Raw genomic sequence first — 19,657 nt, forward strand, 5'->3', positions numbered from 1 at the left:
TGAACTATTTTATAGTTCTTCAAACATTTTGTTGGAAGTGCCAGTTCCGTGATACAGACATCAATTCGTATGATCTAACAACTTGTTCATGATGTGTTCAAGCTCCGTATGGGCCGGATTTCCCTCCTAGACAGGACTCATGGGACTTATGAGTATCATCATGACTATAAATTATTAACAAGCCAAGTCCATGTATGGCTCTCGGCATACCTACACCGTCTACGGGTTATTGTGTCTAATAATAATAATTATACGAAACACGTTTTTGAACTCTTCCTACCATTTGTTCTAATTTATTAACAGTTTTGTTAATATTTTTGGATTGGTCTTTTGATTTATAGACTGTTTTGCTAACGCTTTTCATTCATTTTAATTTGAATATTCATACAATTGTCATCAAGCTGTGGGACGGATTCAAACCCTCGACCCTCGAGATAAGAACCTCTTGAGTTACGACGATACTATTTTAGTTAAAATACTCTTAAACTTGCGATATAAACTATAAATTGACAGATATTCGACATAGTACTTTTTCGACTTACACCTTGCTTTGGAATATGTTTTCGTATCTCGGGGATCACCTGTATACATCACTCTGAACACTTCTGCTGTATGACAGAATATGCATCCAAATTCAGTTTTTCTTCTTCTTTGTCTTTTTATTCTTTGGCACAACAACCGTTGTCGGTTAAGGACTGCCTGTGTTGCTCTAAATTATTTAAATTTTTTGTTTTTATATGCAGAACGAACGGCATTCGGAACATAATTAGTAGCTTCCGGAATATCTTGAGAAAACAGAACACTAGTCTTTGCCATGGAATTATTGGCTACTACCCCATTACCATTCATGTGCATGCAAGCATCTGCTTCAAATGTAATGCTTTCCTTTCTATGATGAATCCCGCAAAAGACAACGCGGACGGATTGAGCCAACGAGCGTACAATTCAAATGGCCTGCATGAGAGCAGATTTAGATGACGAGTGGGCCAACTATTAGAAGACACACAGCATCAGCATAGGGAAACGCACCGACACACACACACACACGCGGGTGCAACTTTGAACGCGACAGGCTACGAGCGACCAGGAGTCTCCTTCAGTGGCGGCCACTTAGTTTCGAGTAGCGCGCGATTTCCACACCACCGCCGGGGGGGTGTAAGGGTAAAATCACCCCAGCAGCGGCGGCCACAGCTTCAGCCAACGTTCTTGCCACACCGCCACCACCACCGGTTCGCAATTCCTGCCCGCGAGGTGAAATATTAATGAGCCAAATAAATAAAAATAAACATCAACACACACACATACACAAGCACACGGTGTGCGCGTAATAAAATTGGCGCTAACCAAGCGGCAGCCGGAAAGAGAGTGCGAGAGAGAGAGCGCTCGCGCGCGTCCGCAACTAGAAGATGCGGTCGTCAGTAGTGCGAAGCTAACGGTAGCGCGAGGACACAACAGCACACGCAACAGCCGGTTCTGTTCGGGTCCCTCCACCCTCCCCCACGGTGCCATACGCCACACGGAGCGCGTTCGCGTTAGTAGACACCGGAGTGAGCTGCGTGTGTGCGATAACAGGAGAGTAAGAGCGATCGGGAGAGCGAAGGAAAAAGATAGTGGGAAAGAGCGAGAGAGGCTGTGGCAACATCCTCCATCCTCGCATGTAGAGTGCGCGCGCGCGCACCCCCGTGAGACGTGAGATGAGCGTGCGATTCCGGCGCGGTTTTCCCGATCGTACGAACCGCGTGTTTTGGTGAGCTGTGTCTGTCCCCATTGCTAGCTGTCAAACGGGGGCCCTTTTTCGCCCCACTGTTTTCCGCGTGCGTGCGTGTGTGTGTGTGTCTGTCTGCAGCAGTTCGGTCGCGCACGGTGCGCGCTTATTGTGATTGTTGTGTGCACCACGTGTGTGCATCGATATTCGAAATTGTGGTGCGTGAGACGTCGTCAGAGGAAGAAGAGGAAGAAGCAAAAGAAGAGTAAAAACAGCATCCCCTCCCCCCTTTCCCACCCTCGTTTGTCAAAAAACCGCCGATCAAAAGTGTCTGCTGGGTGGATTCCACCGCCCGTGCGCCGAGACGGTGGGAGTGCGCCATCTTGGTTGCCATTCGCGCGTCCCGCCGTCGCCATCGCGGTCGCGCAATTTTGTCGTGGCATTCGACGGCCTCTCCTCTGTCTCCCTCCACCCGGTGTCCTGTTGTCGCGTGTGAGTGTGTGTCCCAGTTTATTATTAGACCTCGTGAGTCTCGTGAAAGCCGGCCGAAAAGTGCGCGCACCCCGACAGCACCAGTGTACGGGTACGGTACCGGCAGAGCGCGTAGTGCTGTGTTTTTGTGTGTGAGTGTTCCTCAATGCAAGCAGGCCTCCCCTCCCCCTCTCCCCCACTCTACAGCTGTGTGCCAACCAGCAGAAGCGTCAAGTGCGTGCGGGTACTTCCCGGCCCTGCTCCGCCCGAAAGGGGTACAATAATTTGCATTTTCATATGCAAACTAGCGGATGCACTTGCACCAGTTGCGCGACTGTCTGTCTGTGTGTGTGTGTGTGTCCGTGCATATCCGTGCTGGCGGGTCGTGATTTGCATTTGCGGTTTGTGCAGGAACCCATAATGCGGTCTCGGTGTCTGGTGGCGTGTGCGCTTGGCTGAGACAGAAAAGGGCCATTCTGGGTGTCGCCGTCGTTCAGGTGTTGTGGCCTTCGCGGCAAATGTGTGCTCCAGCGGCTTGCTGGAGCTAGCTGAAAGTAGTGAGCGGAAAAGTGTGCATGTGTGTTTGTGTGTGTGAGAGCTCGTTTTGTTCATCACAAGTGCAACTGACCCAGCGAGCGAACGAGTGCGCGCGGTGCCGTTCCGGTACACCACATCCGGTGCGGAACTTTGTGCTCACACACGGGAAGCTCAGTGAAGGTACGCTTGTGTGTGTTTGTGTTTTAGAACGTGTTGGAAGTAATGGTCATCCATGGTAGGTGCTCTCCGTAGTGCTCTTAGCATGCTAGCCAAATTTATAATCAACATTGGCGGTATTTAAGTGATGTTATGGAAGAAACCGGAGCGCTTCCAGAAGAACTGTCCCTTCCAAGTGCGCCTACAGGAACTAGAATCAAAAAACGCGTAAAGGGGGCCACACAACGAGGCCGTCGTGCTCGGGGGACAAAAAGGGACGTGAAAAGGGAAGGCTTCAGGACCGTACCAAAAACCATTCCATTCTATTTAAAGAACTTGTCTTTTCCTCAAGGAGGATTTGCAACCAAAATGCTCTCTCTACGATATATTATTTTCACCCAGAAACCGTGGCGCGACACAACGCGAGCGCGAAAATACCGCACAGGGCCAAGAAGATCCAGCGGGCAGCGTGGGGGGGGGAGCGTGGGGAGGCGTGAGAGGGAGTCTGAAGTCGCGCTCACGCTCTCGTACAGCAGCTCTCGCAACTCGCCGTGCCGCTCGCGGTGAGATGAGGCAGCCGTGGTGAGCTCATTGCGAGCGGGTGAGTGAGTTTTCATTCTTCGGGGCCAGTTGTTTTTCTCACCATTTCAGTGAAAATACTGTCCACCGTTCTCCTTTCCCCTGCCCTTTGCCAGGGAAGGGTTCAGCTCCACATTGGACTGTCTGGGTGTGTATGTATGTGTGTGCCTTGCTAGACATGCGCCGTACGGTTTGTTTTGACGGGATTCCACCAGGCCAGTGATAGTGGCGAACTGCTTTCCCACCCCCCCTGTAGCTTTCCACCGAATGTCTCGGTGGTCTAGTGTTTTTTTTCGTTTGCGCGAGTACGGGACTGCAAAATCATCTGTCAGACGAACCCCCGTTCCACGAGCCGTGGTACTCCTCGGTTGCGGCCACTCTTTTCCGGCGAGGAATGTGGAGGGCTCATCTACACGAGACGAAGACGATTATAGCGCTTTTAAGTCGAAAGGAAAACGGAAAAATGATTAAGCAGCCAGCCAAATCGGGCGGACGTCTCATCTCAATCAATTTCGACATTTAGTGCTGATGCTCTCTCACTCTCTCTCTCCCATCTCTATGTGGCATCTTTCGAATGTCTACTGTACAGTCGGCAAGCAAAAGCCATAAATATGTATCCGGTATTGGAGATTGGGCCCCACTGCAGGTCTACCGTTTCCGTCCCTGCTAAAGATCAATCTTTTTTTACGTTTCACCTAGATCCCCGTTCTAGATTCGCGGCCGTTCCACTGTCCCAAACATTCCCTCTCTCGTCATGTCATGCGAAACTCTGTAAGCTGTTGTCGAGGGAGGTACAGTAGTAGCAGTAGTAGCAAAAGAAAGACGAACGCAAATCCTGCAAATGTCATCACTCAGAGAAAAATGAGAGCTAAATATAAATATATTTTCTTGTCGCTAGCCCCCATTTTCCAACCCCTGTCTACCTTCGAAACCACCGACCGTTCCAATGGATGGCTGGCTTTTTTTTTTACTTCTCTACCGTTTTACGATGATTATGATGTAGAGCGACGGATACGGACGGGCACAGGTTAGAAAAAAAGGATGTAGCTACAGGTCGCTCCGGCTTCGACAACGCTGGTCGGTGGCCGGTGGTGCGCACCAGGTGCGGAAGAGCATATTTTTCGCGATGACCACTAAGTTGGTAGTAAATCAAAACGTACATGTGTGGTATTTTAACTGCTTGATATATACATCGCCATGTTTGCGTCGTCGTCGTCGTCGTTGGCGACACAGCGCGAAGGAGGACGCAACAGTCTCGTACCGGGTGCTATAATTGAAACTGATCGAACTGAGTTGTTGCCTGGGGATGGGATGGGGCTGTGTGACTGGTAGTGAGGTGAAACATGCCGTGAATTATCGTACCGGTCGGTGGTTGGACGAGCCGCTTGCAGCTTACAGGGCTTGGAGGGATGTTTGGATTCCATCGCGGCTCTGCAGCGACTGGCCGCGCGCTATTGCATAACCGAGCAGGTGGATCGGAAACGGTTTTTGAGCGCGCATTTGGAGGCCTGCCTGGTTTAGGGTGGTTTGACGTATTTATATGTGTGCGCGTATGTGTTTTCCGTGTGGCGCGTTGAGTAACTTTTTAACCTATTTTCAGTTTTGGAAGACGTATCGAAATGGCGTTGAATGAATTGGTAACATCGTAACATTCAATACAAACTAGTCTTTTACAATTTCTTTTCGCTTTATGAAATATAGTTGGCCTGCCTACCCAGAGGCAAGCCATGGAAGATAGTTGAAGATTCCCAGAGGCTATAAAGTGTGCCTTATTGGTAGGGAACTATGGGATAGATTGAAAATAATTTTAACACTACTACAAAAGCTATTTTTTCCATCAAGTCCATTTTGTGATCGAGCAAAAGTGAACTTGAAAGTTTTACTATTTATATTTTATTTCACATGCTTAGCCAAATAGACAAATTTAGATCTTTTAGTGCAAAGAATATGGCATTCTTTAGTTATTTATAATAAAGTACTTTTAAAACCTATTATTTTTTATCCTGAAGGAACGGCCGTATTAGAACAAAGAAGTACATAGAATTGGAACATAGAAGAACCATACGGCGTATTAGAAGTAATCTAGAAAACTTATTACTTTGCACGTTTAATTCGCTCGATACAAGTGCACCCATGATGCGTTCACGGTAACTTTTTTATGTCAGCAGGGAACGACCCAAACCGTTTGAGTAAAAGAGAAATATTCATTTGCTTGGTATTTGTCCAAACTTTAAAGTTAGTGTTCACATTCACAATCACTCGATCACTAAATTTACCTTAACGCAGAACGTATACACAAGCTACATACATACTTGTTTTCAATATAGAAATTCTGTAATTTATGTCTAGAAAATCATGCTTAGAAAATCAGGCATAAAAAAGTAAATTGATTGATGATGAGAAGAAATACAAATAAACGATTGAATTTTCATATAACTCGAATTGTTGAACTGTTGCGAAAAAAAAAGAAATTCTTTGCCGATTTTCTTATACTACAAATAAGATATTAATTAAAATAAATAACCAAACAACGAATTTATTCCAATGGACAAATAATTAATTAATAATTCGCTTCGTTTTTTTATTTTCAGATAAAAAGTGCTAAAAAGTGAAACAACGCAAACAAACAAACAGAAGTCTGCAAACAAATAAGCGTTTCAGTGTGGGTTTGAAGTGAAGTTTTGTGCTAAGTAAAGTAACAAACAGTGATCAAATACAGCCTAAATACAAAAAAGTGTTTATAGAAGCATAAGATTTGACAAGTGAAAAGTGTGCACCGTGTACAAGAAAAAGGCGATCAAAAATAACAAGGTTAATTTTCGTAGTGACAACTGCCACCGGAAACGCCGGGTGTCGTGGGCGGAGGGGGGCCCCGTTTTAGTGCGTGTGCATCCTCCTTTCCGGTTTTACGGGCGTGGTCGGCGCGTGATGGTGAGGTGCACCGCCGGGTGGCTAACGGCAGCCGTGGGTAGCTGTGGTGGCAGTGGGTCACCCCAACGGTGAACACCGGTCGTCGCAGTGGCCCCCCAGAATGTGTCCAGTGGTGCCGCGGGGGCCAGCCGAGCGTACGGGCTCATACTAATGCTGCTGACTTCACTGCTCTCGTCGGCGTGTTCCCTAGCGGTGCCATCGGCGGCACAGAAACACTACAGCGGCAGCGGAGGCGGCGGCGGTGGGTTCAGCGATCAAAATCACGGCACACTGTCCGCCTCATCACCATCAACCGTCGGCACCACACCGTCCACCCTGACGCTCCTTCACGTGGTGCAGCAGCAGCAGCAGCCGGAGCGGAAGCAGCATGGCAACCACCGGCGACCCGCTGAGCCGACCGCTGCTCTCGGAGCAGACGGGGAGCACGAGTACGGCCAGTGGCCCGACCATCCCGATCTGTACAATCTTACCCTGACGGCGATGCGCCAGTACCTGCGCAACCACCTGAACGCGTCCCGGTACGGGAAGGCACCGCGCAAGCGCTCCCATCTGCACGTGGACGCGGTGGACGTGGAGTTCTACCGGCGGTTCAAGGAGTTCAACACCAGCCAGGCCGTGCTGGATGGAGTGGCCGGTCTGGGGTCGTATCCGCTCGGTCCTACCCCGAACGGTTCGGTCGGGATCGGCACGGACGCGGTGGATCGCGATGGTCCAGCGGAACCGTTGCCGAGCGTGGTGAACGTTACGTCCGTGCCGGTGGCGTCCTCATCGGTGGCACCGCCGGCCACCACCGGTCAGCGCGATTACAGCGTCCTCATGGACGATCCGCGCGGCTACATCACGGTGCCCTCCTCGTTCCCGTTGCGGCCGGGCAAAACGTCCACCACTTGGAACTCCAACTTCGCCCAGCACAGAGGTAAGTGGCGCAGGGTGAATGAGACGAGAGGAGCCGGCTTGTCGCTTTAGACAACGGTAATTTATATCCCCAGAAGAGAGGAGGACAGCAACAAAGATCACGCACACGCAAAAGAAAAAAAAGGTCCCTACCCGGACCCGGCTGCTCATTAAATCGCTCATTTTATGGCCATGACCGGCGACGTGTGACACTTTTTTGCGTGCAACGGCGAGTCTTGTGCTTGACTTACGCGTCTCTCCATGTCCTACCCGCCTCAGCGATGATGATTCCGGATTGAGTGTCAAGTTTTTGCTCGCATCCCGTTGATGATCACTGCTCCTTCTCCTCCTTCTCCTGCTGCACGGTGGTTTCCTGTTGCTCGCATTGCATTTCTTGCGCCGTCTGTCGCGCTGTTTAATCTGCCCCAATGCGTTGGAATGACAGTGTCCCCATGATCGCTTAAAAGAGAAATAAGGGAGGGAAGCAGAAGAAAAAGATTATGCCAAAAACCAAAACGCAACGCAAGGTTAAGATTTCACTGCAAATCCGATTTTATTCATTAACGAGCGGCCCAACAGACGGGACCTGAGACGGCAGTGGGGAATAATAATGATTGGCTGCATTTCGATGCTCGTCGAAACGGTTCAGGCCGAGGTGGGTTTCAGATAAAGCTGCACCACGGCGGATTTGGCGTATGGGCAAGATTGATTCGGACGCAATGAAATGGACACCACGAAAGCCCTGGAAGTGCGGCTCCAGCTGCGAGAGAATTAATAGACTGCAGATAGGAGAAAACCAGCTCCAAACAAAAAAAGAACATATCCAAGATGTCTGGAATTGGTTTCCGAAACCGGATTCGCACAGACGATGCATCTCTGGACTGGCCGAGTTTCGTCCGGTGTCTCTGGTCCGGTCCGGTGAGCCACACAGCCTCGGCTGCACAACATTGCATATTCATCCTTCCCTTTGCCCGCACCTTCAAACTCCTATGGTTCGCTTTTTCTTGCGAAAGGTTCATGGTTAAATGGTAATGTGCGAGTGGTTCGTTTGGCAAATTCTAGACCCCAACGTTTGCGATTCATTTGGCAAGGAAATGAAACGAGATTTGAATGGTAAATTGATGACCCCTCCCTCCCCAGATGATGTGTCAATGTGTCGTGTGTCGCTGTGGGAGCGTTCCGAGCTTCCTTGGTTGCTGTGGACGAGCCCGGGCACTCCGCTAATCGCATCCAAAGCAATTGCAATTGATTCAAGCATTATGCAAAAGAAAAGGGAAAGCATCTGCGAGTTTTGCTGCAGCTTGAATGGGGAATTGTGTGAAGAGTGGGCAGTTTTAAGGTCACTGTGAATAATTATTCCACAAACGGAAGGGAAGATGTTACAGAAGTTTCTTCAATGTTTAAGCACTGTCGGACGGCAACTTCAGCTCCAATAGTAGGACAAAGGAGGATATTAATCTAGATCTCAATCTCGATTGAAGTCTTGCGAGTAAATGACTGAAGCACGTCTTCGTTCGGGTGACAATTTGACTCCTTTCCTCCAATATTGCTTCTTCAACTCACTAATCTGCAGTCTGTTTGAGGGTTTGGAAAGACCGCTTCGAAAAATCACTATCAGATTGATGGAATCAGCGGGATCTTTTGTAGAACAATGGTTTTTTCTCTCTCTCGTTCTCTTCTCCAGAACTTTGACGTCCCCAACATAGGTTGAAACCACCACAGCCAACCGTTGCGCCAGTTTGATTGTCGTACTGCCTGTCGTGGTTCCATCTGTTGCAGCAACAGAGTGTGCCCTCGCTAACGTTGTCCAGTCACGAAATAAACAAATTTGTATCTAGTTTATTTATTTATGCGCTGCCCGTGGGCAAGGGTCGCTTACGATTGGCCACCGCGTATTCTGATGCTGCTCGTCTAGATTGAAATTTGCCTGCCGCTGCAACAGCGCTGATAACACGCACTGATTGTTTCCCTCCCTTCTATTCGTTGGGGCGAGACCTTTCGAAGTGGTCGAATTTCGGACGGATCCCACGACCTAGATTCGGTGGGGTGGAATTTCGGTGCTTTCGGTCATGTTAGTTGCCGGCTTATCCTAGCTTTCGGGGGAGAGATGCTCATTGTGCCACTGACAGAATACTGAAAGGTTTTACTAGCGCAGGGGGTTATCATGCTGCCGATCTTGCAGCGGGCTTAACGGGTCCGTCCTCAGAAGAAAAAAAACCCACCGGTAGCAGATCCTGATGGCAACGAAACTGACCTACGGCGCGGGCAAGAGAAACGTTCAAACTTTGAAGTTTTCTAGCACGCTGCCTGTCTTGCTTTGACACTGCCCCATGCGCGTTGCGCTCATTTGCATAACAGATAGAAGTCAATTGATAGCGCACCGCATCAGGCCGGGTCCGAAGATTCGCCAAATGAATGAATGGACAAGCGGTATGTTGCGATTGCGGAGCACTGATAGCGCATGGGGGACGTGCTCTCGGAAGAAGAAGCAACGTGGAAAAGAAACATGCTCTCTACCCTCTAGCTCAAAGCTGCACGCCATAGTAGCATCCGAGGGTGTGGCTGCAGTGGTTGGTTTTGGCACCGAGGAAACGAAACAGCGAAAAAAATCAGGGAAGGTGGCTCATCATTTTCGTTTCGTTGACTTGCAAATTTATGCGCGAACTATCTCTTTCGAGCGTGGAGTGTGTGATATGCTTGCCATGTCGGTTGTGCTGGGGGGTATGGTATTCCGAATGCGACTTGATTAAGTTTATTGTCGGAAGCGAACAGTTGTTCAGCGTGGTTTGGTCTTTTGCATTGCTTGGTAACGGGCGTCTTGTGATGAATGCCGTCGGTGCTGATTATTTTCGGTTAAATGTGAAAAGAATGAAGCAGTTTTGGCTTGAGGTAATTAATGAAGAAAGAATTGTTGTATTCAACGTTGCTTCTTGCACTGTCATGATGTGGATAAGAGAGATAAGATACGTTTGAAATAATCCCCAGACAACGATAACCAGCCAGTTCTGAAGGAGATTGTGAGGCTACATAGTTAAGGTAGAACTCTTTTCCGGTCATTTAAACACCTTAGATTTTGATGTTAGTATTATGGAACTACTTGGTTTTATATATATGTTCTTAGCACTTTCCGTAGGAGATGGAGATTTCATAATTTGACAAGGGTAGATCAACAGAAGCTAAACAAAATTGACTCCAACGTGGACGTTTAAGAAATAGAAGGATCTAATCAATCCCTACCGAAAAGTTTTGTTTATACTGATGTACAGTGATTATTATGATATACATTTTTTATTAAAAACCGTTTATCTTTTTGCCTTTGATTTGACTTCGTTTTCATGAAATAAATTGTTTGACATGGAATTCAAACAATTTATTTCATGAAACCATGAACCTTCACGATTCTAGCCAGCTTTTTTCATGGAGTTTTCCATTTGGAGGTTGAAATCATGTAAACTCTCCATACAAAACCACACACAAAACTAGCCTGCGATTTACAGCCTAGATTATTCTAGCTACAAAACTAGAATTAGATTTGTGTACCTGCTCGAAAAAATGACAAACCAAAGTGGTGTTTAAAGAGGTACATTAAAGAGATCAGGTGGTGGAATCTAGAATCAAAGTGTATGTATATCAGGAAGTCTCATAGCATGTTTATAACCAAATTTGCTCGTCACTTTTTAACAGGAGCTACGATCTCATCTGGCTACGGAGGGATGGTCCATTCTAGGCTTGAACCCATGCCGGTTTGTCGACTGTATCAGAGAAACGCTCCTTTTATCAAACTTATTTAAAGTTCAGAAGAATAATCTATCAAATGACATCAAAATATTGAGTCTAGCTCAGGAACTGATCAAGACATTTGAAAATATCTGCGCCAAAGTTGCGAGAGTATCATCAATTCATCAAGTCACAGTTTTGTTGAGTAAGTTTAATTCAAAGTTGACATCAAAATCGCAGATGTTGAAATAAAAGGAAGATTTGAAAATTGTTTGGAACTTGTAGTAAAACAAATATCATTTTTCGCAATAAAATTATTTAAAAATGAAGCAACGCACTGTTGTGCTTACATTCCCCACAATTTCCGGGAATTTCAAATACTACCCCCGCTATAATCTTGATTTAAACTCAAACCATTAGCTGTGTGACAGTGTGTAAACAATTGCTGCACTATTTCAAAATTAAAACCGGGCCCAGCTCTTATGCAATTCGTTCGTGCATTGCAATAACCGTTCTCAATGCCAGTGCCACGTTGTGTCCAGAACGTCCTACAACAACGGTGTCCGTTGCAGTTATTGCAACACTGTGCCACACTTGCCAATCCTGTTGCCAAACGGTCACAATCCCCGTGCCCATCAGGTGGGTGCACACGAGTGCAATTTTAATTTCCACCTCTTTCCTTTTACTCCATCCCTCTCTCGCTCATCTTTCTACACAGCCATATTGGGCCATGTTGCTTGCGGGGTAGAGTTTCAGACTTAAATTAATGCTCACTGTCGAACGATTTATCCTGGGCCTCCCGACTGGCCAGTAATTATCGTGCACAGCCGGACGGTGCAATCGTCTGGTGCCGCCGTACGAGTGCAACTTACCGGTACCGGTACAGCTGACCCAGTGCAGTGCGCAACGTGTAACTCCTACAGGCACCCGGCCGAGTGCAGGTCCTGTCGGTGTGGCTGGCTCCTCCCGTTAGTCCCTGGCGCGAAGGGACGGTTGTGGGAGTGTTATCGTAAGATTTACGTTTAGACAAACGGAAGGTACTGGGTAGGATTTAGCATCGACTCTCCATTAAAGGCGTACCGATAAAATTTCCCTAGCGATGTACTAGGCCACATAGTGCAGGCTCTTCAGGTCTTTCGAGGTCACCAGCAGCTGGTGGAAAGCATCTCGTGCATCCTGGACATATGCAGGCATATGAGAGCGAATGCAGAAACCGGAGAAAAAAGCACGTATCTTCACTCTATAATTCATATTTAAACGTTCATCGCTCGAAAGCGAGTGGAATGGCGGGGATGGCGTCGTTTCGACCATGTCCAGACTGTGGCGTTGTAAAATCGTAAACGTCCGTTGAACCAGCAAGTAAATAGGCTGCTGCGCAAGTGTCGTGCCCGTCTTCGAACCGCGGTCGTTAAAATGGTCCGTAAATGCGTGCGCGCACTTTTGGAATGGTGTTCAAAATAATACTAAAAAAATGGTACGCACACGCTCTCCCTTACCATCATAAGCCGAAGCAGTAGCGGAATTAACGTGAATGCAATGGAAACGACATACAATAATACAACAAAAAAAAAACTCATTCCCATAGCACACAGGCCTCAAAAAATGAATATAAAATTGCAATGGATGACGTTATGTGCTGCAAATGAGTTTAAATGACGTAAAGTGTGAAACTGCAACGGTGTCGGCCGTATGTGTGTGAGTGTGTGTGTACACATTTATGCATTAACCGCCATAAAATGACGTTGAAATTTGGCATGAAAAAATAATTACGACCTTTACCATCTGTCTGCAACCCGGACCATCCGGCAGCGTGCCCCAATGTAGAAACCGAGCGCAAATCCTCCTGCAGATTGACAGTGGCGAAAGTGACAGCAAGCGTGAGCGTTGACGTGGCGCAGATGAGAGCTGACGCTTCCTGCCGGGCCCGCGGAAATTTCACTCCTCCGCTGCAGCTCCGCTTGGACTTGGAAAATGGCCGTAAAGCTTTCAGCAGCGATTGATAGCACTGCATCGGCTGAACGCTGGAGTTGATTGCGTCCCGCAGGCGAACTGGACTGGCAGACGCTGTAACGATTGCCGCCGCCTGACAACTGACAAACCTGACCGACCGACCGACTCGCGATCGTTCGGGGTGCGGTTAGTGGGTGGGGTTCGAGCGACAGGCATCCCCAGACCGGAGCCTGAGTAACGGTTATGGTGCATTGGCTGCAACAATTAGCCGCCGTTTAATGGCCGGCCTGCCGGGAACGATAGCTACGGGGCAGACATCTGCATGCGCACGTTAAATTATGACACAACAATGCTCGTGGGGTGGGTAAGTACCTACAAAAAAAGGGAACGCAAACGGTGCTGATAAAAATGTGAAAGTTTGCCATGTGGAGTGTACGGATGATGATGGTTTACTGCATCGGCTGAATTGCAAGAGGGAAAAATGTTTATGATAACAGCTTCTGGGTGAGCTGTACAATACCTAAATGATAAATTCGTTTTGTAGGACATCATATGGTAGGAAAACGTTATATTGAGGATTCTTAAATGAAATTTTATAAAATGTTTCAAGATGTACCAGCAATTGAAGCTACTTTTATTTTTACTCCAAGGGATGTTCAAAATCTTTCCTTAGTTCGTTTCTTTAGCTCAAAATTGTATATGTATTTAATGCGTAGTAAAAAGGATTGTAGCGTCAATAATCAGAAGCAATGGTTCCGAGCATCATGAGGAACCATTTCAATTATCTGACAGTTGCTCAGTTAATTTTAAATCTTTTTTACAGGGAAAAGAAACCCTCTTTCATTCACTAATACACATCATAACATTATCCTCTTTACATGCTCAACAAAGATCATTCCTTTCCTGTCCATGATAATGCTTTCGTGATTTGTAGCAACCGTTGGCGATAATGAACTGACTCCCCTTTGTATGTCAATGCTGATGCACTTCTTCCCTTCTCTCTCTCTTTCTCTCTCTATGTCTCTCTCTCACACTCTCTCTATCATTCACACTGCACACTCAAGAAGTCGCCCTAAATCCCATCGTTGCATTCATCCATTCGCCCTCCCCCCCCCCCCCCCATGGGAGCAATACTTTGTTGCTAGCTGGAACAGGAATGTTCTGCGATAAATCCCGCACGCTGAATGAAACCATATTTTGCATTCTGTGATGCAGAGTGATGCGGGCGTGATCCCGCAACAATCGGATCTACCCGAAGCAGCGGCTGCAGACGCAACATTGCAACATTGGAGCAGCCCAATCTGGTGGACAGGGTGGGAATTATCTCGCAACAGCACAACAGTTTGTGGCAGTATTTGTCTGTGCATCCCGCAAAGGGACAGCAAATAAAAAAGGAGTTTTTTTTTGTTGAGAGGATTTAGTTTACAGGAAACGAACGACAGAGACTGCGTTTGGTACGCTTGTCTGGGATTGCACTTTTGATTGGCTGTATGTGTGTGTGTGTGTGTGTGTATGCGAGGAACAGTTCACCCGGTGCGTTGTGATTTAATCCCGCATAAAGCTGATTTATTTGCATGCCAATGCTGTCCGCCAAAGACCGACACGGTGCTGCCAAGGAATCCGGGAAAGTGATTAAAGACCTTGGGAATGGAGATTGTAAAGCCGACTGAGCCGTGCGTATCTGCGAAGCTGCAGCAGCTCAAAGGTGTGCTGGGAAGGTGCGTTTTTTATTGCACGTGCCAGACCTGATGAAGCGATCGTTATTGTTCGTAGAGCTCGACTTAGAGGAGATTGAACAAAATTGAGTTGATAGTGTTAAGGTTAAAAATGGATGCGTGTTTTTTTGAATATGCATCGACTTGTTAAAAGCTAGTTTCTAAGTTCTAGTTAAAAGCTACTCATAATTTCAAGATTATCTTTAACAACAAGGTTTTAAAAAAAGCTCCCATACCCATTCCAGATCTTGAACTAGTCCTGGATATTACAGGGTTTTCGAGGATTATATAGACATGTTCAGCGAGATGTAGATTTGTTCAGGCATATAATATACTCTTTCAGCGAGTTGTAGATTCGTTCAGGCATATAATAGACTCTTTCAGCGAGATATAGAATTGTTCGGAAGTAGGCGTACACATGTTCAGCGATTCTGTAGAGCTGTCACTTTCGTACCCCTTGGACTGCAGTTTGGATCATTCTCATCAGAAGGTAAACAAACTATTTTCGTAAAAATATGTTTGTTTTAACTAATTCATGCATTAAACAGCTTGGGGAATGATTATTAGCTACTTTCCGGACTTTTAAGAATGAAAAATTGAACCCTACGGCACAGTGTGTAAACAAAACAAATGACAGCTCTACAGAATCGCTGAACATGTCTACGCCTACTTCCGAACAATTCTATATCTCGCTGAAAGAGTCTATTATATGCCTGAACGAATCTACAACTCGCTGAAAGAGTATATTATATGCCTGAACAAATCTACATCTCGCTGAACATGTCTATATAATCCTCGAAAACCCTGTATGTTCTACCTTTTACGATTCTCAAGCTGATCTTGAATCTGTACCTGAACTAATCTTGATCTTATACCGATCATGGAACTGATCCCGAGCCCCTACAGGGAATGGAACTTATCTCAAACCTATACCGGGACTGAAAATGTCCCTGAATACATTCCTATACTAGCCCCATAACAAAGCTGAAAACTATATCGGCCCTGCAACTGATCCCAAGCCTATGCCAGTCCCAGAATTGGGCCTGAATCCATACTGGAAACTGATACTGAACCTATCAGGCTCTAGATACTAGTTCTAAACCCATACAGAACTGATTCCGACGCTGAATTGAAAGCCACACAATTGCATCAAAATGCAGCACATCTTCGGCTGAACGAAAGATTATTTTTTTAACTTCTAATCTTTATTATAACGCTGTCATGTATTGACCATGTTTCTGGCTACCATGCTATACGATTTGCTTGAATTCACATCTCAGCTTATTACACTCCAAATGCTAATAAACAGTGAAGTAATTTGAATATGAATTTCATCTAATTTACCATCATGCTGTGTAATAAACAGACGGAAATCTCACAACAACTCGTACTCGTTTCGTAGTTTTATACGAAATCTACTCTACGCTCATCCCTCCAACATCAAGTGGTGTTGGAAAACCGTGGTGAGGCAATCCCCAAAAAGTGCAAAAGTATGTTTATGAGTGTAAATCGCTCGAGAAGCTTTCTTCCCGTCGCCCCACAGCAGCTGCAAATAAAAAGCGTCAGTTTATATTAGAAGTCACATATCGTTTGTGGTTTTTTATTTGCGGCCCGCAGCAATCGGGACACGTGTTTTGCAGATCGCAAAAGGAGTAGAAGTAGGAGGGTGGCTGACTTACTCGGCTGACAGATACCGGATACCAGGGCCAGATGAGCCCACACGACTGTATTCGGTTGGTTTTCGGTTGCCTTTTTATGCAATTTGCGCCCCATCTCGTGGTTTAAGCGAAGGAGGGAGTCGCGGAGACGAAGAGCTCGACAGCGTGGCAGTCTCGAAAGTTTTCCAAACAAGGTTGGTTGGCTGGTGGCAAAAGTTACTGCCGGGCCTGTGCTGCTGTGGTCGCGAACTCCGGTGAAGCTGCTACGGTCCTCCTCCGCCCGTGTTTGTATGCGAGCAGCAGTGTTGTTGTCCCTGCCCTGCCCTACAGCATCAAAACCACCAACAACTGATCTCATTTGCTGAATGAGTATGTGTGTGTGTGTTTTTGGATAATTCGGTGTAGCAAGGGCAAGGGTTGAAGCAGGTCGGACGCTTTTGGCTAAAAAGTTTGCCGAGACAAGCGCCACCGCCCGGCGAACATAAGCAAATGGGATTAAATTTGGCAACAGTTTGTGCTTCATAATTTATGCAAAATTATGAGTTTATAAATCAAGCCGTTGCTTGTTCGGACCGGGTGGGGGTGGGCATCCAGCTGCTAGCTGGAATCGTGCGGTAGGAATCGATCCCTTTGGTTAAAGCAAAAAAACACGCCCTGTCGGCTACGACTGCCCATGGATCGGGGTGGGTGCAAATATCTCACATTTCCAATTTCTTGCAGCCGAAAACGAAACGTGCGGGAATGCATTCGATCCGGCCATCATCGTGCCCATCGTGTCCGCCGGCATGAAAGTGAATCGAACCTGACGGTTTCGGCAACTGATATCTTACTTGGGCGCGAAATAGCGATCGTAACATGAACCCGGTCCGTCGCCGGTCGTGACTGTTTTGTTTCGGGGAATAAAATTTTATGCGGTTCGATACACGCTGCCTGCACGTCGAATCTGTCTGTAACCGCGGATTTGGCGAAAGCTACAGATCAGCGGAACAGATGAGCAGATCGAAGTTGCGCTGCTGCTGCGGGCAAGTGTGTCGTATTTTATACGATTTGATGATTGTTTGTTGCTGCTGCTGCTGCTCACTTGCGGTTGCAATGTCGATTTTGCGTGACTTTCCCGCGGCTTCTGTTTGTCTGCGGGAATGTACCTATTGAACTTGTGGAGTAGTGTTTTCGAGGGAGAAGAAAGCATGCAATGATATTGCAATTTTATTAGCGATGGTACCATGGCACGCTGAAATTACCCGGCGGGAATTCCATGCCAAGTACTTGTGTGAGTTCAGTACCCCTCCGTACATGGAGATGATGGAACATCATTGCCATAAGACACTCGTGCTTGAGGTTGTCGTGGATTCTGGAGTACGTGGATAGTGTTGCACGTTTCTCATCTTTTCATTGGCGTGCAGTAGATGGTAGTAAAATGGTGAGCTACGGTGTGTTTTGAAAGACGAAAGTGTGAGTTGTTTCATGATACAGTAATAATGCTTTGATTGGCTTGTGTAATACTTTATACTTTAACATCACTTTCTTTTCTTTCATGAGATGTTTTTAAATAATAATTAAAAAATAATTGTACGGCTGATAGCTTCGATTTAGACACATAGTTTAAACATTAAATTATAATGTTCTTTTTTTAATCTCGCTGTCTCTGGTTCCTCTCAACACTCTAATTCCTGTTTGAATGTTTTGAAGACATGTTTTCAGTAAAATATTGTTTTTTTTTTTTCAATAAACCATTTTCAAATTTACGTTTAATTATATTTTTGGGGGCATTTTTAACATCAAAAGATCATGTAATAAGTTAAATTGTTTGAAAGAAGCAGAAAAAAAAATTTCAGTGAAATATTAAAAAAGTACATGATGACTGTAAAAATACACACACGACATCAATAAGTAAATGAATCATTCGAACAAATTATTAAACAAATATGTTAACAGAACAAATGATATAAAAGCAATAGAAATGTTTAAAAACTATGATCTGATAACAGCAAAAGAGTGTAATAAATAAATGGACAAATTGAGGTGTATAACAAACAAACAAGAAGTTAAATAATTCATACCGCCACAAAAAAGTTCAAGGTATAAAATTAACTTAAATAATATTTATTGAGAATAAAAGTAAACTAAAAAAGTAAAAAGTAAAAGTAAATGTACAAACACTTGCTGTTTCTGTTAACTTAGGTATGTTTGATCATTTGAAGCTGCTAGCGTATGTAGAGCTGATTGAACACCAACATCATCACTACTATTTAAACATTCAACAAACATCTGTCACGAAAGGGAATCAATGACTTATCTCCAATTTCTACTGTTGCCGATGGTATTTGAAATTCCCTTTGTTAAGAAAACAATTCCCCCGAGCTTGGCCGGGGAAAATCCCTTCCGGTTTAGTCCGATTACGCTCCACGTCGAGGATCACAGCACAACAAAGCACGCAAGCATACGCGAGGCGTTCCAATCACGCCGTCGAAGCATCCGTAATGCTAATCCGTTCCGTTGCTCGGGGCGAAGTGAACCCTGGCCCACTGGGGTGATGGGTTTGCCAAGTGTGTAGTGTTATCCTCTTACAGGTCAGTCGCGCCCGGGACAGCTCAGACAGTCAATCACGGTAATCTCTCCCTTTCTTTGCCCTCGTTTGTGTGCCGAATTTTCACCCGAAAATATTCCCCCCTCGGGTGCAGGGTAGGGATTTCAGTTCTTCCCAAACATCAAACTACCATTGGTGAAGGAAAATTGGATTTATCGGAGAGCCGGGAGCTAATTTGACCGGCCCGGGTGCCGTCAGACCTTTTGCAGCTTAGTAGCTGCTTAGCCAGGTGCATAACGATGCCTTGTCGTACGATAAGACGCTCCCGCCCGGTTCCGTTCGCCGTTCGTTCGATTTTGTCCACGCGTTTGCAAGGTGTCGGTCGAGTCTGACGGTCTGTCGCGCGGAGTTGTGCGGTCGGTGTACCATTATCGTCATTTGTTCGCTCGGCTGCATGCTGGTCGTCCCCACTCCCCGTTCGTTTGCATTCGTGACGGTAGGACGCATCGCCGCATTGGGGGAGCCCGGGAAACGATGGATGGAGTGTCTCGAGATCGGTCACCGCGCTGCAGCCACGTGTCGAGGGGGACGACGGCTGGTGGGTTTTTGGCGCATGAAGCGTACAAAACGGCACAAGTGGTCGCTTTTGGTCGCGCGCCACCGTATTGTTATTGTGCGCGCCTCTCGTTTTCTGCTGTGTCCTGTGTGTGTGTGTGGTTGTCGAGGGTTTTTTGGAGTGGAGTCGGGTCCCCGTCTAGACAGGGACTAGACTTCATAAAAAGCGCCCCGAAAGCATGCATGCATTTTCACGCTTCCA

The 19,657-nt window shown here is 46.4% G+C and overlaps 1 protein-coding gene across 2 annotated transcripts in view; it reads left to right on the forward strand.

Annotated features, from left to right (window-relative positions):
- The first annotated feature begins 1,433 nt into the window (after positions 1-1,433).
- The window catches only part of LOC120897749 (homeotic protein female sterile-like), a 143,396-nt gene continuing 125,172 nt past the window's right edge, over positions 1,434-19,657 (forward strand). The window contains exons 1-2 of one of the 2 annotated variants that reach the window (XM_040302814.1): positions 1,434-2,948; positions 6,040-7,295. In XM_040302814.1, coding sequence (XP_040158748.1) covers positions 6,530-7,295 — 766 coding nt within the window. In that variant the 5' untranslated portion in view covers positions 1,434-2,948; positions 6,040-6,529. The remainder of the gene's footprint in view (positions 2,949-6,039; positions 7,296-19,657) is intronic. The other variant, XM_040302815.1, reaches the window with a different exon arrangement.

This window comes from Anopheles arabiensis, chromosome 2 (genome assembly GCF_016920715.1).
Source record: "Anopheles arabiensis isolate DONGOLA chromosome 2, AaraD3, whole genome shotgun sequence".
NCBI lineage: Eukaryota > Metazoa > Arthropoda > Insecta > Diptera > Culicidae > Anopheles > Anopheles arabiensis.